At 57.3% G+C, this 22,741-nt stretch overlaps 3 protein-coding genes across 11 annotated transcripts; all 3 read right to left on the minus strand.

Moving 5' to 3' along the window:
* Positions 1–9: 9 nt before the first annotated feature.
* Positions 10–8,780, minus strand: KRI1 (KRI1 homolog). 8 transcript variants are annotated; one of them, XM_047834145.1, is made up of 19 exons: positions 8,563–8,780; positions 8,377–8,450; positions 7,494–7,599; positions 7,015–7,123; positions 6,698–6,752; positions 6,572–6,618; positions 6,180–6,276; positions 6,014–6,091; positions 5,618–5,751; positions 4,938–5,106; positions 4,735–4,830; positions 4,476–4,646; positions 3,343–3,418; positions 3,151–3,242; positions 2,945–3,071; positions 2,698–2,849; positions 1,722–1,786; positions 1,505–1,603; positions 10–906 (listed from the first exon to the last, which is right to left on the minus strand). In XM_047834145.1, exons 1-19 carry the CDS (start codon positions 8,654–8,656, stop codon positions 567–569), a joined length of 2,181 nt encoding a protein of 726 aa, XP_047690101.1. In that variant the 5' UTR covers positions 8,657–8,780; the 3' UTR covers positions 10–566. The 8 variants fall into 8 exon arrangements, with proteins under 8 accessions (XP_047690101.1, XP_047690142.1, XP_047690135.1 ...); XM_047834186.1 differs by having other exon boundaries at positions 2,698–2,828; positions 3,151–3,239; positions 4,938–5,064; positions 6,572–6,621; positions 8,563–8,713; XM_047834179.1 differs by having other exon boundaries at positions 2,698–2,828; positions 4,938–5,064; positions 6,572–6,621; positions 8,563–8,713.
* A 361-nt stretch (positions 8,781–9,141) lies between these two features.
* On the minus strand, positions 9,142–11,673 carry CDKN2D (cyclin dependent kinase inhibitor 2D). Its single transcript, XM_047834270.1, has 3 exons — positions 11,576–11,673; positions 11,148–11,303; positions 9,142–10,096 (listed from the first exon to the last, which is right to left on the minus strand). Exons 2-3 carry the CDS (start codon positions 11,286–11,288, stop codon positions 9,737–9,739), a joined length of 501 nt encoding a protein of 166 aa, XP_047690226.1. The 5' UTR covers positions 11,289–11,303; positions 11,576–11,673; the 3' UTR covers positions 9,142–9,736.
* A 1,410-nt stretch (positions 11,674–13,083) lies between these two features.
* AP1M2 (adaptor related protein complex 1 subunit mu 2) lies at positions 13,084–22,088 on the minus strand. 2 transcript variants are annotated; one of them, XM_047826531.1, is made up of 12 exons: positions 21,947–22,088; positions 20,602–20,758; positions 20,301–20,368; positions 18,730–18,860; positions 18,494–18,641; positions 18,265–18,391; positions 17,426–17,568; positions 17,273–17,344; positions 15,306–15,464; positions 14,372–14,497; positions 13,917–13,992; positions 13,084–13,491 (listed from the first exon to the last, which is right to left on the minus strand). In XM_047826531.1, the coding sequence occupies exons 1-12, from the start codon at positions 21,986–21,988 to the stop codon at positions 13,469–13,471; spliced, it is 1,272 nt and encodes a 423-aa protein (XP_047682487.1). In that variant the 5' UTR covers positions 21,989–22,088; the 3' UTR covers positions 13,084–13,468. The 2 variants fall into 2 exon arrangements, with proteins under 2 accessions (XP_047682487.1, XP_047682486.1); XM_047826530.1 differs by having other exon boundaries at positions 17,426–17,574.
* Between the last annotated feature and the right edge of the window lie 653 nt (positions 22,089–22,741).

The following is a 22,741-nucleotide window of genomic DNA, read 5'->3' on the forward strand; positions in this document are numbered from 1 at the left end:
CGGGTGGGGTTGGGGGAGAAGATGCGCACTATTTATTTTTTTATTTATGTCATGCTGGGTGTGGGAGCTTGACATCGGGAGGTGATGGGTCTTCCCCTTCTCACTCCCTTGACAAGCGCAGCTGAGACCAGTCCAGGAAAGCTCTGAACTGGGGCCATTCAGACAATGGGCCTCCCGCCAGCTGGGCCCTCCTCACAGGGCAGGGAGGGAGAGCTTCCGGACACCCACTCAGGGCCTGACTCAAGTACTGTAGTTTGCACTGGACCACCCATGCCCCTCACTGGTCCCAAAGCCCCTACCCTGCTAAGGACGGGGGGTACGGGAGGGGGGGGAACTGTGGCCACTGGGGGCTAATAAAGCCGTTTAATTTGACTGTGGCTATGGCTGGGCCCAGCATTTAAGGGATGGGGTCCAAGGCGTGTCTCAAGGTGAGATGCTGGGGGAAGCGTGTTAGGTAGGCCTCACTTCCACAACTTCTTCGGCCACAGGCAGACACCAGGGTCTACACAGTCCCCAAGCTCGATTGGAGAGGAGGAACCCCAGGGCCCCTGCCTGCTCCCTGGAGCTCAGGGGCCGCTCTTGGGACCCTGTTGCTTCCTCCGCTGCCGGCCCAGCTGCCGGAAGTGCAGCCGTTTGGGGTTGAGGCCAAAGGCCTGCAGTCTCTGGCGGCTAAACTCACGGCCACCCAGGGTCACGGTGGGGCCCAGGAGACGCGCCTTCTTGCCCCTCCTCCGCCTGTGGGGGACTGGCTTCTGGGTGGGAGACACAGGACCCGCCTCTTCCTGTGCTGGGGGGCTCCCAGGCTGGGGCCGCTGCCCACAGGCCCCATCAGGTGCTAGCAGCTGCCCCGGAGGGTCGGCTTTGTCTCTCTGTGGCTTCCCTGTGGCTTCCGTGAGTGTCTCCGTCCTGAGGAGAAAAGCAGGGGCTCAGCCCAAGCCTGGCAGGCCTGTTCCTGAGCACACATCTCCCATTTTACAGATGAGGAAAGGAGAGGTTCAGAGAAGCGAGGCAGCAAATCACAGGCCTGCCTCAGATTCAAACCCAAGTCTGACACCAAAACTGGGGCTTTTCTACTGAAGTCGGAGGCTGGACTGTATTGCTGATAATTCTGGTACCTGGGCTTATTTCAGCTTTAAATCAACTCTGTGAGCTCCTATCCCCCCTGCTTTATAGATCAGGAAATAACGGTCTTAATACTACCACTACCTACATAGCACTTACTCTGTTTTAAACGCTTCAAATGAATGAATTCACTTAATCCTCAAAAACCCAGTAAGAAATGAGCCATCTTTACCCCCATTTTAAAAATGAGGAAACAGGCCCAGAAAAGGCAAGTGCCTTGCCCAAGGTCACACAGCTGTGGCCCAGTCAGAATTTGAACCCAGGTATCAGAGAAAGGAAGCCCCATTCCCAGGGCCATGCAGCAAAATGGCTAACCGAGCAAGACTCGAACCCAGGCCCAGCTGGCTCCTGAGCCCGCCCTCCTCCAGCCAGTGACACTCACCCCTCTGGGCAAAGTGACTTGAAGATCTGCCTCTTCTTCCAGGAGTTCTGGGCCTTCTGGCTGTATGCCCTCTTGTCCTGCAACTCCTCTTGCTCTGACCTGCGGATGCCCAGCAGACAGGCCTATTGCCCGACGCTCTGGGAGGGACCCGTGCCTGCTCACCTGCCTGCCCGCCGCCCCGCCCCCCAGGACACCCGGCCCAGCCCCGACCTGTCACCTGTACATGCAGGTCTTCTTCAGGGAGCACCACCGGTTCAGCTCTTTGTCATCAGCAGCGAGGATCTACACAGGGAGGGAGGGTGGGATCCTGCTGTTTGAGCCCTGGGTCGGGGGGTGTAGGCGGCCTGGCTCTCTCCGAGCCTTAGCCACCTCACTGTTCAAAGCAGGGTAACGCTCCTCCCAAGTTCAGCAGGATGTCACCACAGCAGGAGAGGACTGATTTCTGCGGAGGCCACTAGAGGTCTTTGGCAGGAGACATCAGATGGGGAAACTGAGGCCCATCAAGGAGATCCTTGCCATAGTCACACGGCCACGGAGTGGCTGATTTAAGATCCCAGTTTGGGGGTCCAGGGGTCCCAGCAGCCTCAGAACAGGGCAAGGGTCTCTGCTAATGACCGGGTGTGCAAATTATAGATGAGGCCCAGCCTACCAGCTCCAGGCCTCGGTTTCCTCATCTACAAGGTGGGCAAGCCCCTTAGAAACTATTCAGATTGAGTAAATGCAGATGGTATGAGCTCCATAAACGTTGGCTTTGAGGGCCATGCATAGTCAAGCACCCACAGCCACACGGCTGAGGGACAAATGCCGTTCCGAGAGCCACACACGTTCATTTCACCTCCGTAGCCACAAGGTAGGGGCTGTTATTAGGCCCGTTTTAAGTGGGGAAACTGAGGCACGGCGTTCTAGGTCACGCAGCTGGTGAGTGACCAAAGCAAGATTTGAATCCAGGCCATCTGTTTCCAGGGCCACCCAACTGCAGACATACGGTGACAGAATGGAAAGTACTATTTACAGGGGTGTCTGTGGGCACAGCCGCTGGAGGCAGGTGACATTACTCGTGTTGTCAGCGCTAACACGCCTCTTGTTTTCAAGGTGAGGGAGCAGGGGTGTTGCAACCTCTGCGGGGTCCACACTCCCTCTTGCCCCCGGGGCACCCCCCTGCCCCTGTGCCGGGCACCCCTCTGGGGCCTCACCTCCTCGGTGCTCAGCCCGAAGTCGCAGGGAACCACGGTGCGGTACTTAAAGCGACAGGGCAGATCGTCAATGATGTCCTCGTAGTCCAGCCGGTAATACTCATCCAGGTACTCCTCGAACGTCTTGTCTCCTGTGAGGGGAGGGAGCCAGGCTGCCAGGGTGTGCCGGGCCCCGCGGAGCCCCTGCCCGCCCCCCCCCCCCCCCCCCCCCCCCCCCCCCCCCCCCCGCCAGCAGCCCAGGCCTCACCAGGGTTGAACACGGGCTTTTCCTGCTCCACCGCCGTGGCGAAGGGCGACTTGCGCTTCTTCTTGCCTGTCAAGGGGGCCTCGCGCCGCTTTTTCCGCGGCTGGCTGGGGTCGTAGTCAGCATCCATCTGCCAAGATGCAAAAGTCAGGCCAGCCCCCGGGGGGACCCCACACACCCCCAGGTCCCCCTCCACCCTGGGCACCTACATTGAAGTCGGGGTCCTCGCAGTGCGGTTCCTGCTGGCTCCAAGCTCCACCCTGCTCGGGCCCAGCCCATGTGTCCCAGTTCCAGTCATCTGCTTCCAAAGGAGACAGGGTAGGGGGTCAGGGTGGGACTTTGGACTTGAGACCCAGCCACTCCCCCAGCTGGTGCCCCCCCCCCCCCCCCCGTGACCTCACCTTCAAGCCCTTCCTCTTCCTCAAATTGCGGCTTCTCCTCCTCCGTGGTGCCATAGTACTCGTCCCCAAAACATCTCTGTGGGGTCAGAGCCAGGAGGGATCGGTAAGGCCTCTCCCCCCAGACAGTTTCATTCCTGCACCTTACATGGCTCCCAGCACCCTCAAGGCCTAGCTGCTGCCTGTGTGCCCAGGCCCCTCCAGGCCCCAATCCCCCTGATTCTGTTCCAACGAGCCGCGGTTCTTTCCCTCCCACAGGCCTTTGCGCCTGCAGTACCCCCTCCCTGGCTGCCTAACTGCTGCTCAGGCCTCCGGTCTCCGCTGCCTGCCCTCAACCCGCTCACCACCACACCTGCCAAAGCCGATCAGGGACTCCCTGAATACCCCACCTCCCCCTGCACACCGCCCATCACCACTCTGATCCCTGGGGGCACTCACTGTACAGTTAAGTGCCTGCCATCAGACTGGGAGCTCTGGGAGAGCAGCGACCACTATGTCGCCTGATGCTCAGTGACCATCAGATTGGCTCTTGCCGTTACATGAGCTCCGAGGCCGTTGGGCCCCTGCTGGAACCCCAGCACCCAGTGGGCACCTGGCAAAGGCAGGTATTGCTTACGGTGTCACTTATTAAGCCCCTACTGTATGCCCAATGCTGGGCTGCATCTTGCTGCATTCTCACAAACACCCCAAGGGACAGAAACTACCTCCATTCTACTGAGGAAACTGAAGCCTACGCGTCCTCAGTCTCCTTCCCTGGCCTCCGAGGCTTGGTCAGGGGCCTCTTTGGGGCTCCCGGGGTCCCCGCGGCTTTCCTCATAAGGCCCTGTCGCCTGTTCCCATGGCCTGACAGACACTATGTCCCCTCTAACCCAACAATAAACATCAACGGCAACAAGACGAAAGGAAACACAACCACCCCGTTCCTTGAGCATTACCAATGTTTACACGTACTCCTCTTAGGCCGTCCTTACAACAGCCCTGAGGTAGACGGTATGGCTGAGCTCACTTTACAGACAGGGACACACGCTCAGAGAGATCGAGTCACTTCTCAGAGGTCACACAGCCGGGAAACAACCACTGATTCCAGAGCCCTGTCCCAAGCACTGCGTGGCGGGGGTGGGGTGCAGGGGCCGCACCTGCATGAGCTGGTCATGCTGGGTAGGATCAAAGTCGTCCTCCAGGTCCTTCTCCTCGAAGCCCAGTGTCTCATTGCCTGTGACCTGCCGCAGCCTCTCCAGCTTGGCCAGGATCTCCTTCCTCTTCAGGTTCTTCAGCTGCTTGAGCTCCTCCTGCTTCTTCGCTTTCTCCTGCGGGTGACAGGCCAGGGAGAGAGGGAGGGCGTGGGCTCTCCCGCGGAGCTGGCAGCCCTCCCCGGCCTGACAGCCCCACGCTCACCCTCTTCTTTCGCTGCCTCGTCTCCTCTCTCCGCTCCTTCCTGCGCTTGTCCTCGCGGCGCACAGAGGACGCGATGCTTCGAGGGTAGGTCTTGACCTGTGGGCGGCAAGGGAGCCCAGAAAGGGCCACAGAGATGACTCTGGGCTCTCCCGGCCTGGGCCCCAAGGGCCGGGTCCTGCTCGGCGCCCCCCCTGGCCACGCACCGAGGCCGAGTCCGGCTCCTCGAAGCGGAAGTTGTATTTGTGCTCAAAGTCCTCCTGCTTCTTCAGAAACAGCTCCCCCTCATCCGAGGAATCCTCCACGGCCAGCTGGACGGGGAGGCTGGGGCCCCTGAGGGACGAGATGGGGCAGGGCTGGGGGTCAGCCGAGCCCCTGCACTCCTGTGTACTAGCTGTGTGAACTCATTGCCTCCTCCTAAGAACCCCACTTTTGGGGCACCAGGGTGGTTTGGTTGGTTAAGCGTCCGACTCTTGATTTCGGCTCAGGTCATGATCTTACGGTTCGTGAGTTCGAGCCCCACATCGGGCTCTGTGCTGACAGCGCAGAACCGGCTTAGGAACCTCTCTCAATCCCTCTGTCTGCCCCTCTGCTGCCTGTGTGCACACTCTCTCCCTCTCCCTCTCTCTCTCTCTCCTCTCTCAAAATAAATAAACCAACTTAAAAAAAGATCCCTACTTTCGAGGCACCCCCATTTGACAGATGGGGAACCCGGGGACAATGTCTAACGACAAGGCCACCTAGCTCCAGACCCCATGCCCCTCGCCCCACCGCTCTTCCTCACAGAACAAGACCTCTGCTACCGTCTGTGCAAAAAAGTAAACAGCCGGTGCCCTTTGCTTTCTGGCTGGCTTGGCTCCAGGCCCCTGGGGGCATGGTTACTCACGCTTCCTCCTCCTCCTCTTCTTCCTCCTCGCCCTCCTCCTCCTCCTCCTCATAGTGTTTGTTAAGAATATAATCTCGCAGGAACCGCTCGCCTTCATCTAGCTCTGGGTCGTTCCAATATTCTTTGAGGTGGGTCTGGGGTGGGGGGGGGGCAGACAGGACACAGGTCAGGGACTTGTGGGCCGGGAAGGAGGTAGGCATGGACACCATGTAGATTTAAGTAACTGACACTTCACGGCCAGCCTATAAACTAGAGGAGATAATCCCCATTTTATAGAAATAGAAACTGGCGCCCAGAGAGGGGCACACCCCACCTTCAGACTAAGTGCTCTTGACTACTCCCTCAAGGATTCGTTTCCAGAAAAAGGCTGGAAACGGAATAGACACGAGAACTCACCAGTTCTTGCAGGGTATCAGTGTTGTGAATCTCCTTCTGCCCCTTCAGCCACTCCACGTAGTCCGCATCCTCCTGGGCCTGAGGGTAGGCCAGCACTGAGGGTCTGGGGACCCCTTCCTGTCAGCAGCACCCCCCAACCTTGGTCCATCCAGGCCCCAGCACTTACCTTCTCCTCCCTGGTTTTAGCGCGTTTCTGCAGCAACCCGGAGCCACCCTCCCCGGCACTGTCCTCACTCTCGCTGTCTTCCACAAAAGCCCGGAAGCTGCCCACGTGAGAGAATAAGCCTCAGGATATGCAGGCTGGTCTCTGCCCACAGTCCCAGCATTAACCCCATTTACGGAGTCCTGAGCCCTCCACAACAAGCTCAGAGCAGTACTGTGACCCAGAGAGCATCGTCAACCCCATTTAACAGATGGAGAAACTGAGGCACGGAAAGACTAAGACACGTGCCCAAGGGCACACAGCCATGAAGTACCACAGCTGGATTTGAACGCAGGCCTGTCCGATCCTGTGGCGCCAGTCCTATCCATTTGGCCACTCAATCCGCCCAGGCTCACCTTTCCTTGAGCTGTTTCTGCTCTTCTATGTAACTTTTTGACGAGATCTGCTGCAGAGAGAGTGACACAGGCCTCAGGCCCAGCCCCAAGCCCCTCAGCCCCCGACCAGGCCTCCACCCCACCGACCTGGAATCTCTGATTGGAGGTCTCCTCATCTGAATTTTCCTCATCGATATATTTGCTGCGCAAGGAAGAATGGGGCTTTCAGAACAGACTCCCCATGGCTCGTCTGTCCCTATGGGGCGGGCAGCTGTTAGAGCAGCGGTTGGGGGGCAGTGGGGTACAGGTGAGTCACTGACGATGCTGTTCTCTGGGGTCCCCTCAATCCCGGCGAGTCTCTGCCAGCTTCTTTCCACCCTTGCTTCTAAGACTCCCATGTGCCTGTCTGCCTGCCCTGGGAAGACTGGGGGGGGAACGAGTGGGGAGTCAAGGTCTCTCCTCACCCTTCTTTCTCCAAGATAACCTTCCTTTCGTAGTCCTTCAGGTACATGGGCCGCATCTTCTTTTGTTTCTCCTTGGCTGCTGGCGCTTCCTCACTCTCCGAGGAGGATACTATCGGGTTGCCAGAGACATCTGCCATCACTCACAGCCCCCTTCCTTTCCCAGGCAGAGAATCTCACAGGGCTTGGGCCAGGACACCCCCAAGGTTTCAAATCCCCGAGCCACCAGTTCCCAGCTGTGAGACAGGTATCACACTTATACTACATCAGTAGTAGCTGGCTCCTACTCCGCTCATTCAGTGAGTAATTCATGCTCTGAACAGTGCTAAGCACACAGTTGTTATTAACAGCAAGTAATAACCTAAAACACTCTGCTATGCACTGCAGACCTAGAACATATAACATATAAGGGTTCATTAAGTAGTCACAAAAGCCAGTAAGGCAGTGGGGAGCCTGGGCCGTAGGGATGAGCAGCCCCAGACCTGTTCTCTGATAGAAGGTGGCATCTTTCTGGTAAATGCGGGGGTCCTTCTTCTTCAACAGGGAGAGAGTCCTGTAAAAGTCACGTTCTTGCTGGGGATCAAATTCCTAAGGCATGAAAAGGATCAGGAACAGACTTCAGAAAGGAGATGGGGAGAGCCTTGGCGGAGGCTAGGGGACACTAAGTAAGAGGGGCAGGTGGGCTGTGAGCCTGTGGAAATTAGGGTGGAGGGAGGGGTATACATTAGGAGGCTGGAGAAGGGATCCAGCTGGACAGAGGCAGGTAGGGGGCTCCAGGGTGGGTATGAGGGGTGGTCGGAAGACAGCAAAGAGGTGGAGGAGGAAGAGGGCGCCTTTTGGGGGTGGGCAGGGGCAGGCCACACAGGTACAGGATCTGAGACAGGGGAAGGGGGCGGGCAAGGGGAGGATACTTCCTGAGGACAAAGGATGGACAGCGGGGCAGGTGAGCAGAGAGGGCGCATGTGTGGGACAGCAAGCAGGGGCTGGGTTGCACAGCGAGGCCCCGAAGATCAGGGCTGATGTGAGAGGCCGAGCGTCCCATGGGGCAAAGAGATGTCCCACTTCGGGGACTGACAAATGGTTAAATTCTTGGGGATGAGGAAATGGACACAGCCGTCGCTCCTCACATCAGGATAGGCAGGTGGATCGTGCGTGGCGAGAGAGAGGAAGTAGGGGGGCATTGGGCCACCCCGTGGGGATGGGGAGGGCGCTGTGTGTCGTCCATGGGATTAGAAAAAGGACGTTGGACGCTCCCGTAGGGTGGAAGGGGGCTGGAGACTAGCCACCCTCTGCATATCAGGATAGGGGTGCGGTGGGGAGCTTGGATGCTTCGCGAAAGTACGGGGCCGGAGTGAGAAAGCTCACCACGCGCTCGTCGCCAGAGTCGGACTCAGAGCTGGAGTCGCCGCCGCTGTCTCGGTCCCCGTAGCGATCTTTAACTGCGGGGCAGATGAGAGCCCCTCACAGATCGGCTTGGAAGACCAGATCAATCCCCGCTTCCCGACGACCCTGTCCGCGCCGCCGCCCCGCGCGCATGCGCCCCGCACTCACGCCGCTGCAGCTCCTCGCGCTCCCGGTAGCGGCCGTACCGCGCGGCAAACGCCGCGTTTACCCGAAGGGGTGACGACCCGCGCGGTTCCGGCATGGCGGCTCTGCGACCCACTGCGCACGCGTGTGGCGAGTGTCCCAAGGGGGTGGGGCTACCCTCAGCCCCAGCCTCGGCAGGCCTTAAAGGAGGCGGAGCCTCGCAGGCCGCCCCTAATCCCTCCCCCAGTCTTTCCGGGATCCCTTACGCCACCCGACCGCAGTCCCCGCCCGCGGGTCACGCCTCTGTGGGTCAGACTACAGCCATCGCCCCCCCCTCCCTCCCCCCCCACCACTCCCGGGCTCCCGGCACCCAGCTGACATCTGGGGGCCCTTTCTCCACTCGCGGTTTCCTGCCTCCCTTCCGTTCCGACAGCGTAAACCGCTGCCCCACCCAGCACACTCACCTCTGTCACCCTGGGAATTACCACTCTCTCCCCTCCCCCAAAGTATCCACGATATGCGACCCCCGTGCCCACCCCCCACAAACATACTGGACGTGCGACTCTCCATCGCAGACTCAAAAATCAGAAGCCACCAGCTCTGTGATCATGCACAAGTCTTAATTTAATGGGTAAAAACATTAAATTATCACACAACAATATTTTTCCATAAAGCTTAATAAATAGAATCTTTTTTTAACGCTGTACAAGAGACTGAAAAACAAGTTTCCAACAAAATATGAACTCATACTACCCTTCTATTGATTTTAAACACTCCCCCCTCCCCCCATGCTTGAAAGCAGTGTGCACATTTGAGGTCTGTCTCTGGGTACAGCTAGCCAAGGTCGCCAGGTTCCAGGAGCCCTGGAAGCGATGACCTCACTCGGGCTGGGGCTTTAAACGCTCTGCCCTTGGGCGTCTGCAGCCCCAGCAATCTGAGGCGCAGAGAAAACTGAACCGTTTAGACGGCTGTTGCCTGCAGGAGCCCTTCTCTGCCCAACACATCAAAAGGGGTGAGAAAAACAAATGAGAAATGTCCCTCAAACACACACACCCCACAAATCAACACCAACAAGCCACAAACTGGTGCCCCTCCCCTTTTGACAGGGGGCAGAAGGAGTGAGGGGAGAAAGTGTTTCTTTCCTCCTCTTTTGACACAGAACCCTGTTGGGTCCGGTTGCTGCAGTGGGCGCCCCGGGTCACAGCAGTACCACCGAGTGCCCCTGCAGTATGTCCATGAGATCCTGGGCCCCTATCCCCTGTGCCAGCTCCAGGGGCGTGAGCCCCCTGGCGTCCCTGTGATGGAGATCAGACTCAGAAGCCAGGAAGCTGACCACAGCGGTGTGGCCCTCTCGCACCGCCAGATGGATGGGGAGTGCCCCGGTGCCGTCAGGCACGTTGACATCAGCACCATGCTCTACCAAAACCTTCAGGGTGTCCAGGAATCCAGTGCGTGCCGCATCATGGGCTGGAGTGGTGCCGGAGGTGTCCTGGACATTGGGGCTGGCACCTTGCTTGAGAAGTTCCAACGCAATGGTGGAGCTTCCAAACATCATGACCTGTGTGGGGGCAGAGAGTGAGGGGTCCTCAAGGGAGAGGTTCCAGGAAAAGGGGTCACTGTAGAGAGGGGTCATTCAAGAATGGGGAACACTAGAGCTTTTCTAAAGAATGGGGACACACCAGGGAACACAAGCTCTCAGGCGGTTGTTTGATACCCCAGAGAAAGACGTCTCCTTGGAATAGGGACCCCGAAGAAACTGGTCACCCCCCTAAGGATAAGAAAACCACGTAGGGAATAGCCTCCAAGGAAACGTTCGAGAAACCTAAGACCCTCCCCAAGGAAGCAGAGATATGCCCCATCCCATATGGGAAATCGCTAGGAAATATGACCCCTCCCCCACCCCCAGAAATAGGCCTCATAGAATGAGAACTGCTCCAAAGAACTTGGATAGCAAACTCAAGGGAAAGATGCCCAGGGAATTTGAAACCCCAGGGTACTTGCCCTGAAGAAATAGGGTTCCCCCTGTAAAATGCCCCCCAGGGAATAAGGATGCCCATGCAACGTGTAACTGTGCCCCACTTAGGACTTCCCTTAATATACTAGGAATCTGGAAACAAACACACACACACACACACACACACACACACACACACACACACCCAAACAGGAATGGAGAGTTACCCAAATAACTGGATACATCTCAGAGAACCCTCCAGAAAATAGGGAACCCCTGGAAACATGAATCCCTCCTTCCAGTGATTGGATCCCCCCACAGAAGTTCCAAGAAACAAGAGCCAGTCCTATGAAGCCGGGATCCAAAGAAGCTGCTCTCACATCGCGGAATAAGAACCTCCCTAGGGAAAATTAATCCTCTGCACCCAGAAAACAAGAAATCCTCCAGAGAAGATGGAAAGTCCTCCCCTCCCCCAACCTAACTCCATCCACCACCCACCCACGAAAGTAGACATCAAGGAGCAACAGCGCCCCAGGGGGAAAGGACCGAGCCCCCCCCCCCCCCCCCCAGTCAGCCACCACCGCGGTCAAGGAGACTTGAGGGAAAGGGTCTGGGGTCCCAGCCTCGCCGTCGCTCCCGGCCAGCCGGGCCTCACCTGCAGCGCCGTCTTGCCGAAGCGGTTCAGGGCATCGGGGTGCACCAGCTCACGGTGCAGAAGGCGGCGCACCTCCTGCACGTCGCCTCGGGCCGCGGCCCCGCTTAGCCTGTCGCCTGCGCGGACCTCCTCCAGCAGCATGTCGACGCTGGCAACCTGCGAAGCCCCCCGCCCCACGCCGGCGCGGTCAGTGTGGGGAAATCCACTGGAGCTGGCCCTAAGATCTCCCCCGAGGTGCACCTGGCCTGCGCGACGCTCCCAGCCCAGCACACTAGTCGGCCCTCTGCGCGACCCCCGCCCTGCCGGCGGGCTCCTCCCCCTGTCGGCCAGCGGGTCGCCAGGGGCTGGGAGCCGGGCCCAACCCTCCGCGGCTCGCAGGGCCCGGCCCGGCGCCCGCCCCTTGGGGGCCGGGTCTCCCCCCAACTCACCCTCCCTCCTCCTCCTCGACGGGCGGGGTCTGTTCTGAGCCGCCGCGGCTGCCGCCGCTGAGCTGGCCGCCAGGGGGCGGAGATAGCGCGCTTGAGGCCCCGCCCCAAACGCTGCGGATTTGTTTTCTTACGAACTCGCTACACTGTAGCCCAGCCGCGTTGCCCGGCGCGCGACCCGGCAGCGCCCCGCCCATGCGGCCAGGGCAACCAATGGCAACGCGTCGCCGGGGGGAGATTTACGCTCCGGCCTGGGCGGTGCCTATCCTGATTGGCTGAGCCTCGGCGACCGGTGGACCGCCGGCAATGGCGGGGTTTTCGGTTTTCAAACTCGCCAGGCGGGCGGGAAAGACAAGCCGGTTTAACTGACCCGCGGGAGAAAGGTCAGGGGCAGGGTAGCGCGGGTTGCTTCGGGACCTCGGCACCTCGGGGAGGAAGGGAGGCAAGGCTGGGGCAGCCCAGTTCGGGGTTCCACCGTTCAGTCACGCGATAAGCATTTATTAGCCCTTACTATGTTCAGAGTGTTTTATTTCATTCACTCACCCAGTGTGTGCCGGTACCGTTTTCGGCGCTGGGGAGCGTACATTCTGGCAACTACATAATTTTAAAGAGCGTTAAGCACCTCCAAGAAAATAAAACGGGGAAATCGGGTGGGTGAGAAGGACTCACGTTCTGGCTCAGAGTGAGCCAAACCCGGCACAGCAAGGGCCGGGGCGAAGGCAAATTCACGCTGCAGAGCGGCCGCCACGTGGACGAGCCAGGGAGGCGAGAGAGCTGAGGTCGGAGGCGACTCTTGCAAATGCTTGCGTTGAAACATTTACTGAGCACCCTCTGGGTACTAGGCGCCCAATTGAGAGCGGGCCAGCCAGGTGATTCCTGCTGCGGGACCCCCACCATTTAGGCTGGGAGAAGACAGGAATTAAATCTTTTCAGAATGGTAAACTCTGTGGAGGTGATAAAACGGGTAAGTTATAGTCTCTTGGGAAAAGAAGGCCGTTGAAATAGGTCAGGGAGGGCCTCCCTGAGGTGACGTGTGCGACCTGAAAGGGAAGGAGCCATGTGACTATCTGGGGAAAAGCATGCCAGGTGAAGGGCATTAGAGCCACAAAGGCCCAGGTGGGAGCGCACTTGTGCACAGGAAGCGTGAGGTCTAGAGGAGGAGAGTGGGAGAAGGTGAAGGCAGCTAAGTGAGGAGGAGGGGTAGCGCAGATCAGGCTCGGGTACTGCGGCGAGCGCTTGACTTTTACTTTTAACACAGGAAGCTTGTGGGAAGGTTCTGAGACCCACGAGCTGACTTAGAAGTTAACAGGCGCCCTCTGGCGGCCGCAAGAGGAACTGACGGTGGTGTGGGAGCCGGGTTGGAGCCTGGGCCCAAGGAGAAGAGTTGGGCAGATGCCACGACGGGGGCTAGGGAGTGGATGTGTGTTGCCCATCCCCATCCCGGCACTTCGGGGGGGGGGGGGGGGTGTCCCTGGCATTCCCAGTCCCCAGTCAGTAATATACACAGCAGCCAGATTCATTCTTTTTAATACCATCCTAAAACTCAGGGTGGGCCAGGGTGGCCTCTGGGCTCAGCAGCTGTGAAGGAGGAGCCCCGACACCCCTAAGGCAGGTCACTGCAAGAAGGCACTCATGAGGGGGGCTTCAAGACCCTCCTCTATTCTTCATATAAAATTGGAGGAGTGGGGAGCCCGGAGGCAGAGGGAGGTGGGGAGACTGTTCCCCCTAGCCTGTGGGTAGAGAGAAAGGCAGGGACGATGCCGGGTGCTGGGAGCAAGAAACGGCTAAGTCAGGGGCCTTCCCTCACACACATCCCCCATCTTCCTCCCAGGAAGTCTACAGTCCCAGCCTGGGGAGAGGGAAGGCCCCATGCCTAGGCCCCACCTCTTCTCTCTCCTAGCTGGTACGAAGTTGATAATCTGCAGGGAAACAATGAGCAGAGACCATCTCAGAATTGGGGAAAGGAAACGGACAGAAAGCCCTCCCCCCAACCTATCCCCCACCCCAGTGCTCATGATCAACCCATGGATATGTAACAAGGACAAGAATGGGGTTGTAACACAGGGATAGTAACCATAGCAACAAGCTCGTTTCCAGGTGCAGATGGGGGTACTATGCGTTCACTCCCTTGCCCAAACCTGATCAGTGCCCTAGAACTGCAGCTGCCCCCATTTTAAAGATGGGCCAAACTGAGGCCCAGGGTGGCACAGGGATAAAGACAGGATAGGCCTGGGGTCAGGCCTGTTGAACTTTGGTGCCCTCCAAGCCAGAGCGTGGTCAAAGCCCCGAGACCATCCTTTTGATCTCCTTGACCCCAGCGTCCCAGGGAGCCCGGCTGCCTTACCGCCACTCTGGGTGATGTAGCGAACCCATGGCAGGGCCTGGTAACCACTTTTCTCAATGATCTTCATGTATCGGACCTGAAACGGAATACAAAGAGGTGGCCCAGGTGGTGCGGACAGGCTGGCTGTGGCGAGGGTACCGTGTGGAACACAACTCGGGGGATTATGCTGGCGCGGCTGGGGAGTAACGAGGGGACATGGCTCGCGCAGTGGGAGTGGGGGAGGGGGGAGGCGGGACAGGAGAGTGGGAAAGAGCACGATGTAAGGGAATGGACACAATGTGGTTTTGGGGGGACGAGGCGACACAGGCCAAGGGAACGGTATGGTTTGCGGGTGGGTGAAGACACAGTGAACATACTAGTGGGGAACAAGATGGCACAGACCGGCTGCCGAGGTGAGGTGACACCGGCTAGGGAAGGAGCCAAGGGGTAGGAGATGGGGAGCCCACTGCACTCACCTGGATCCCGGAGACAGTGAAGTAGGGGATCTCAAACTTGACCCCAATAGGGGGCCGGCCCTCCACCTCCTCCTTCTCCACGCTGGGGAGGCCAAAGTGGGCGCGCATCAGGTACTCCTTGCCCCCCTGAGGGCACATGGGGGCGTCAGATACACCAAGAGGCCTCTACACGCCCCACACTATCCTCACAGTGGCCCCCAAGCAGGCTCTGCTCTCGGTCCCTTTCTGACAAGACAGTAAAAGCTCCTGGCCAAGATTCACAGCTGAAGGTTTTTTTGTTTTTTTTTGTTTTTTAAATGTTTATTTATTTTGGTGGGGGGAGGAGAGAGAGAGGACGCAGGAACAGGGGAGGGGCAGGGAGAGACAGAATCCCAACCAGGCTCCAAGGTCCGCTCAGAGCTTGAACCCACAGACCGTGAGATCATGTCCCGAGCTGAAATCAAGAGTTGGACGCTCAACCGACTTAGCCGGCCAGGTGCCCCTCACAGCCGAAGTTTCTAATGACACAGCCTGGTCAGAGTGCTTCTCATGACCATCTCCCATTTTCCAGTCCCCTGATGAGCCCTCGCCACCCCCCAACCCCCCCACCCCTGCCCGCCAGATCCCTGGCGACTGATCGAATCCTCCGGCAGCCCCAGGATGGGGTATCGTGATCCTGTCTATTTCACAGATGAGCAAACAGAGGTTCCGTGGAGGGAAGTGGGTTTCCAAAGACTGTCTAGCTCAGGGAGGCAAGGGTGGAGAACTTGAACCCAGGGCTGGTGTCCTGAAGACCTGGGAGGCAGGGACCTGCCGGCCTGGTTTCCGGCTTTATTACCCCTAAAGGATAACCATGTGCATGCATACATGGGTCTCCAGTTTATTCTCCGCCTCTCGCGAGCAGCAGGGGCAGGTGCCTCAGGCCCCACACCCGTACCCAGTACCCAGTACTCACCGGGAAGGACTTAATACTCCAAATAACGACATTCTTTTCGGGCACGTACTTGGCACTGCCTACACTGGTCTTGAAGCGCGGGGAGTCGGCATCACTGGGCACGGGCACGGATATCTCCACGCCGTTGGCCACCGACTGCTTCTTAAACTGCCCCTTGGCCTGTCAGGGGAGAGGGCGGGGCGTGAAGAACTCACTCCTGCATTCTGCCAATGTTCAGCAAGCCCTTTCCCCACAGTACCTCACAGAGAGCCTCCCCAACCCCGAGGTGGGTACGACCATCCTGCCCACTTCACAGGCAAGAAAACGGAGACGTGGGGAAGCTGCGTCAGTTGCTCGCAGATACACAGCCAACAAGTGGCAGAGCTGGGATTCACACCCACACGAGACTCCAGAAACCCCGTTCTTGGTGCCTTCCATTTAGACCTTTCGCTGGTCTAAAATGATGCCCCTTAGCCCATCACACAGGAGTTTTCATTTGATAGCTAGCATTTATTTTTTTTTAATTGTTTAATGTGTTTTTATTTTTGAGAGAGAGAGGGGGAGACACAGAATCCGAAGCAGGCTCCAGGCCCTGAGCCATCAGCACAGAGCCTGACGCGGGGCTCGAACTCATGAACCGCGAGATCATGACCTGAGCCGAAGTCAGACGCTTAACCGACTGAGCCACCCAGGCGCTCCTATTTATTTTTATTTTTAAAATAATTTTTTTTTAAATTTATTTGAGAGAGACAGAGCATCTGTGTGCATGGACACCTGGGAGCTCACCCACAAGCTGAGGAGGGGCAGAGAGAGAGGCAGAGAGAGAGAATCCCAAGCAGGCTCAGCACTGTCAGCACAGAGCCTGACGCGGGGCCCCATCTCATGAACTGTGAGGTCATGACCTGAGCCGACATCAAGAATCGGACACTTAACTGAGCCACCCAGGTGCCCCAAAGATGAACCCACAACCCTGAGATCGAGAGTCATATTCTCCACCAACTGAGGCAGCCAGGTGTCCCAAGGAGTTGAAATTTTAAATAAGGAAATCAGGAAAGGCCTCTGAAGAGGTGACATTTAGCAAAAAATTGAGGGAGATCAGGGAAGGAGCCACGTGGACATCTGGGGCGGGGAGGGGCTGTGATCCAAGGAAAGGGAACAACCAGTGTAAAGGCCCTGAGGTAGGACCTTGCTTGGTGTGAACAAAGAGGAAGCCGGTATAGCTGGAATGGAGTGAGAGAGGGAGACCGTGGAAGGACACAAAGGTGACAGCAGATGGTCGTAGGGTCTAGTGGGCTGCCAGGACTTTGGCTTTTCCTCTCAGTGAAGTGGGAGCCATGGAAGGTTCTGGGCAGAAGAGAGACACGCAGCCAGACTCAAGTGCTCATGGGTGTCCTTTAGAGGAACAGTGAGGGGGGCGAGGGCAGGAGCTGGGAGACCAGGGTAGATGTGGTGGGGGGAGTGCAAAGTGGGCAGATGAGGGATCAATTCTGACAGTATTTGCTGATGGTTTGTCTGTGTCCCCCAGGTAGCAAGCTCCCTGAGGGCAGCTTATCTTTTATTTCTTCCCCCTTGTCCCTCAGTTCCCTTACAAAGTAGAGGCTCAGTTAAAACCACAATGTGAATAGTTGAGATTTGTGTGTCATTTAGACGTTATTGGGAACTTACTATGTTGTTACTGGGGAAAAGAAATCCACACAGGAGGAGATGCAGTACTGACGCAGGTCAGTAGAGCAGAGGCCAGAGGAGGAGAGAGGGTGGGGAGCCGAAACCGTGGGCCCGGCTGCTGGAACAGCAGCCCAAGTAGGAGGAACAGCCAGTGCAAAACCCCCACAGGGAACTGTGCCTGACATGTCTGAGAACCAGCCGGGAGACCCGCGTGGCCGGAGGGGAGTGAGGAGCCAGGGAGGGTGAGAGAGAAGGTTAGGGTGGAGATTGTGGGGAGGGGCAGATCAAACACCGTAAGTAAGTAATTGTTCCCCTGGGCCTACCTTGACCATGATCTCCACACGGCTGTGGGAGAACTTCTCAATGACGGACTCAATCCAGATCAACGGCTTGACCTACAGGCGGCAGAAGAGGGGGCTGTTGGAGGTTCTGGGGTCACCTCTCACCCCCTCCAGGGGGCCTCTCCCCTGCTTCACCTGGGTGCTGAGGCGGTAGGACATGAGCTCAAAGTCGCCGTCGGGTGGGATGAAGGAGATGGTGCGGTCATTGTCAAAGCGAGACAGCCGCACACACTGGTGGAATTTGACGTCTTCCAGTTCCACAGACTTGTTCTTGCTTCCTGAAACTCGGAGCCAAGCCGGCAGGTGACCCTGGGTGTCTGGGACAGGGTCTTTAGCCCTATCTTCCCTGCCTACCACTTATCATTACTTCTGTTTTAGAGATAAGGAAACTGAGGCCCAGAGAGGACAAGGAATTTGCCCAGGGTCACCGAGCTGGCCAGGGGCAGAGCTAGGATCTGAACCTAGGGAATCTGGCTCTTGCTGTCAGGTTTTCTTTTTTTTTTTTTTAATTTAAGTTTATTTTGAGAGAGAGAGAGAGAGAGAGAGAGAGAGAGAGAGAGAAGGGGAGGGGCAGAGAGAGGGAAAGAGAATACCCAGCAGGCTAAACACTGTCAACGTGGAGCCCGATGCGGGGCTTGAACTCATGTACCATGAGATCATGACCTGAGGCAAAACCAAGAGTCAGACACTCAACCAACTGAGCCACCCAGGCGCCCTGCTATCAGATTTTTCAATATGTTGTTCTGTCTCCTACTCCCACCGAAATGTCAGCGCCAAGGGCAGGGATTGGTCTTTTTCTCCATTGTATTTGTGCCAGGCAGTATCCATTTTTGGCACCAGTGAACCAGCAGCCGCAGCACCGGCTGTGACCAGCAGAGGGCACGCGAGTGCTTATTTCAGAGCCGGTTGCAATTCTCTGGGTCCCCAGATGGGGTAGGGTCAGCTCCCTCGCGCGCCCCCCTCCAGATGCTTACGGCCAGTGAGCTCAAAGAGCACACGGTCGTTGAGGCCAAGCCGCAGCTCTGGCATTCCCGACAGAAACACCTTGAGCTTGATGGTGCCCACGATCTCGCTCAGCAGGACGCTGCCATTGGCATTGACCTGAGGGTGCACATGACACAGGACGGGGTGTCAACAGGCATAGAGCCTCCTCTCCTGCCCCCAGGCCATGGAAGGAGGGGGGTAGAGGTGTGGGGGGCTCACCAGCAGGTTGACAGACTCTATGACATCAATGAACACCTCGTTCTTCTTGTACTTGATGCCCTCAGAGCGCCAGGACACAGCATTGGTGACAGTGGGTGGCACTCGAGATTTGCCGGTCTCCAGCTTGTTGCCCTGCTGTGTGATGTACCTGTCAGGAAGGCAGGGGCGACAAGCAGCTGGACCCAGGGACACTTCCCTGACCCTCCCCGACTTCCTTCCATTAGTGGCCCACTCACTCCTGCAGGATCTTGCTGTCGGTGGTCTGTGGGAAGCCGAAGTCCATGAGCTCGTCCAGTAGCTCGTAGACGATGACGAAGTTGTCTCGGATGCTCTCCTCCTCCAGCTCCTTGAAGTATTCAGAGAATACCTGGGGGTGTGGGGAAACAGACACCAACAGAGGTGTGGCTGTGGTGTAGCTGGGGCCGTTGGCTGCGGCCCCACTCATCCAGCCATCAATTCAACAAGCAGCTGTTGGGTGTCTACCATATACCAGTGCTGGAACATTAATGGTGAACGGAGTCAACAATGTCCGTGCCTTCGTGGAACAGTCTAGCGAGGGAAATGGACTGGTAACAGAACCAACACGATACAACGTGCTGAGTGCAAAAAATGAGGAAACCACAAAGTGGGAACCCTGAGGCATGGAGGTCCAGGAAGCCTTCCTGGAGGAGGGATTGGAAGGGCTCAGAACTAGTGTGTGTGTGTGTGTGTGTGTGTGTGTGTGTGTGTGTGTACCATGAAACGCTGTGTATCTGGTGCTGTTTATGGAGTAAGGTTTCCAATACATAAAATATACAAGATGACAAGGGAAACCCATTATATAGAAATACAGCTAAGCTCGTGGATTCCCTGAATTCTATCCACAGGGCTTTAGGGGTTTGGGGACCCCAAGTCCAGAGCCTCTGGGGATTAGGAGGCGTGACCTCAGCAGAGAGCCTGTCAGTCATCTGACATTTGAGAAACCCTCCGTGTCTCACTCTGTTCCAGCCCCATTGGCCTTTCTGTTCTCACCTCAGAGCCTTCGCATATGCCATCCCCTCTGCCCGGGACATTCTTGCCACTCAGGCCTCAGCTCCAATATCACCGCCTCAGTGAAGCCACCACCATCCCTCCTGCCCCCTTGAGTATCAAGGTGAGTCTAGCACCCTTGTCACTGGTTCTCCTAATGTCCTGTTGAATCACCTTCATGTCCTTTAACTCCTCAGGACAGGCAGGGACTGTGCCTCTCTTATGCAGAGCTGCTCCCCTCTCTGCCTGGCAGGAGGCAAGTCAATACATATTTCTTGTTGGTTGGAAAGTATTTACCAAGCACCTTCTCAGTCATTGAAAATGGCATAGGGGTGCCTGGGTGGCTCAGTTGGTTGAGCTTCCAACTTCGGCTCAGGTCGTGATCTCCCAGCTCATGGGTTCAAGCCCCACATCTGGGTCTGTGCTGACAGCTCAGAGCCTGGAGCCTGCTTCAGATTCGGTGTCTCCCTCCCTCTGCCCCTCCCCCATTCATGCTCTGTCTCTGTCTCTCTCAAAAATGAATCAACATTAACAAAACTTTTTTTTAGGAAAAGGGGGCACTGGGATTGGAACCCTGTTTTCTCTGGCTCAGATTTGAGTAGTATACCCTCTTGGGACCTCTTTGGTCCTCGCCCTATAGGGAGAGATGATCCCACAGCAGCTAATGAGAACACAGAGATAGATGGGGCTTCCATGGGGCGAGGTCAGGGAAAACTTCCTAGGAAAGATGGATCCTGAAAGACGAGGGCGAGACAGGTAGACAGACAGACCAGCCGGCCAATGGGAAGCCAGAACTTACCTCCACCGTCTTGTAGAGGAAAGAGTACACGAGGGAGGCGTTGGCGTTCTTCAGCGTGGTGGCTACCACTATGGGCAGCAAGGTTAAGGAAAAGGTGCCGTTTTGGAGGTCTCAAATGGCGCACGGACCCTAAAACCTCACCCTGTCCTCCCACCCTCATCTCACCTCTGTCCCCCCACCCCCTGCCCCCAACCTGAACCCCTGATGTGCTGTGCAACTTCTGTCCTCAGCCCACCCTCTCTGGACCTGAGCTGCCAACCAACACCCCAGGCCTCCAGGGACCCAGCCAGAGTCTGGATACAATAGAGGTTGCTGTGTTTGATCCACAAAAAGTGGACCCGGCCATGGCTCAGCAGTGGGGCCAAGGCGCCCTCCTCCTCCCGCTGCATGAGCAGAGGCATGAAGTTCTCAATCTCACTCATGGCCACATCGCCCTTGTAGTTGCGGCTGATCAGGGGCTAAGCGTGAGCAGAGAAGGCCCGGTCACTGCTGGGATCTGGGACCCTTCATCCGGGGGCATCAGAGTGCCTGGTTCTGACCCTAATTCCTGAGTGAAGGGCAGGGGCAAGACTCTGCTACTCTGTGCCTCAGTTTCCTCTTCTGTAAAAGGGGTGCACGATAACAACAGCAAACATGTCTGGAGTCCTCCAGGAGGACCAGGCCGTGTCCTACTAAAGACTGGATGTTTGCTAACTGATTTTGTTCTCACTACAATCTGCGGGGGGGGGGGGGGGGGGGGGTGCCATCACCCTCTTCATTTGAAGGATGGGGAAACTGAGGTGTGAACCAGGTGTGTAACAGTTGGGGAGACTGGGAATTGAACCAAGACACCCTGGATCCAGAATTCCCGCTCTTGCCCAGGGCTTCAGAGGCACCAAATTGGTGAGGTAGGGATGACAGGAGGGAAGGGGGAAGGAGGAAGGGAAGGGAGGGAAGGCGGGAAGGCGGGAAGGCAGGAAGGCAGGAAGGCAGGAAGGCAGGAAGGAAAAAAGAAAGCTTATAGGAAGAAAGATAGATTATATAGCTCCCATTAGCTCATATACCTCTGTCTGGCAGGAAATAAGCAGTCAATAATAATAGTACCTACTTCCTAAGGTGGTTTAGTCCAGTGTTTAGAACCAGGATGGCACAGGGCTGGTCCTCAAACACCCTAGGCTTCACCACCACCGTTTTTGTTGACATTAAATGACAAGACGAATGAGAGGGGGCTCCAGAAAGGGAGAGCCCCAAAAGGGAATGAGGGCCTCCTGCCCCTGCCATCTTCCCCAAATATTAATAATGTGGATGATGAAGGTGACAGAAATAACTTCAATCGACTGAACGCCTAATGTTTGGAGCAGGGCTACTGTGCTAAGTAGTTTACATTCATCGGGTTATATTAATTCCTATTGGGTGGGGACCTGTTATTCCCATTTTTACGGGTAGGGAGACTGAGGCTCGGAGAGGCAAAGCCCCTAGCCCCCGCACCTGGTTGGGAAACAGTGGAGGTGGGATTCGACCCGCGACTTCCAGGGATTGGGGGAGGGGTGTACCCGCTCTCCCGGAGCTTTCTGGAGCCTCCCGGCCTGCGAGGAGGGGCCGCCCCTGGCTCCAGGGGGGCGCAGCCTCACCTGTCCTTCCCCCGTATCCCCAGCTCCCGGCCCTACCTTGCCCTTGACGTCGAGGATGAAGACAGCCGAGGCGGACATTGTGGCGGCCGGCGGACCTGGGAGGCGGGGAGGGAGCGCCGGGAGGCGACGGCGGCGCCGCTTCCTTCTTCCTGCGGAAGCGCCGGCGCGCAGGTGAGAGCCCAGGTGAGTGCGTCTTAAAGGGGAGGCCTCCAGGTGAGCGGCGCGGTTGGCCGACGCGAAGACTGCTGCAGGGCGGAGCTTTGGAGGGGAGCGCTGCCCCGCCTCACTTTCCCTCTGCACCCAGGAGTGCTGATGGGAGGAGTCTCCAGACCAACCATCCATCCATTGGTCCACCCAGCCAGCAAGCCGGCCAGCCATCCGCCCACTCACCTATCCATCTACCCCCCTACTCATTCATCCACCCAGCCGTCCATCCACCTACTCACACATCCCTCCACTCAACCCACCCATCCATCCACCCATTCACCTCCATCCATCCACCCACCCACCCACCCATCCATCTACCCACCCACCCATCCATCCCTCCACTCAACCCACCCATCCATCCACCCACCTATCCATCTATTCACCAATCCCATCCACCCACCACCCACCCATCCATCCACCTACTCACCCATCCCTCCACTCAACCCACCCATTCACTCGCCCACCCATCTATCCATCCACCCACCCACCCATCCACCCATTCATTCATTCATCTTGTTTCTCCTCCATCTTGTTATCACCCCCATGCATATCAGCCCCATTAGGGCAGAGATTTTGTCCTGTTCATCTCTGTGTCCCCAGTGCCCCATACTGGGTACTCAATAT

This window comes from Prionailurus viverrinus, chromosome A2 (genome assembly GCF_022837055.1).
Source record: "Prionailurus viverrinus isolate Anna chromosome A2, UM_Priviv_1.0, whole genome shotgun sequence".
Classification (NCBI taxonomy): Eukaryota; Metazoa; Chordata; class Mammalia; order Carnivora; family Felidae; genus Prionailurus; species Prionailurus viverrinus.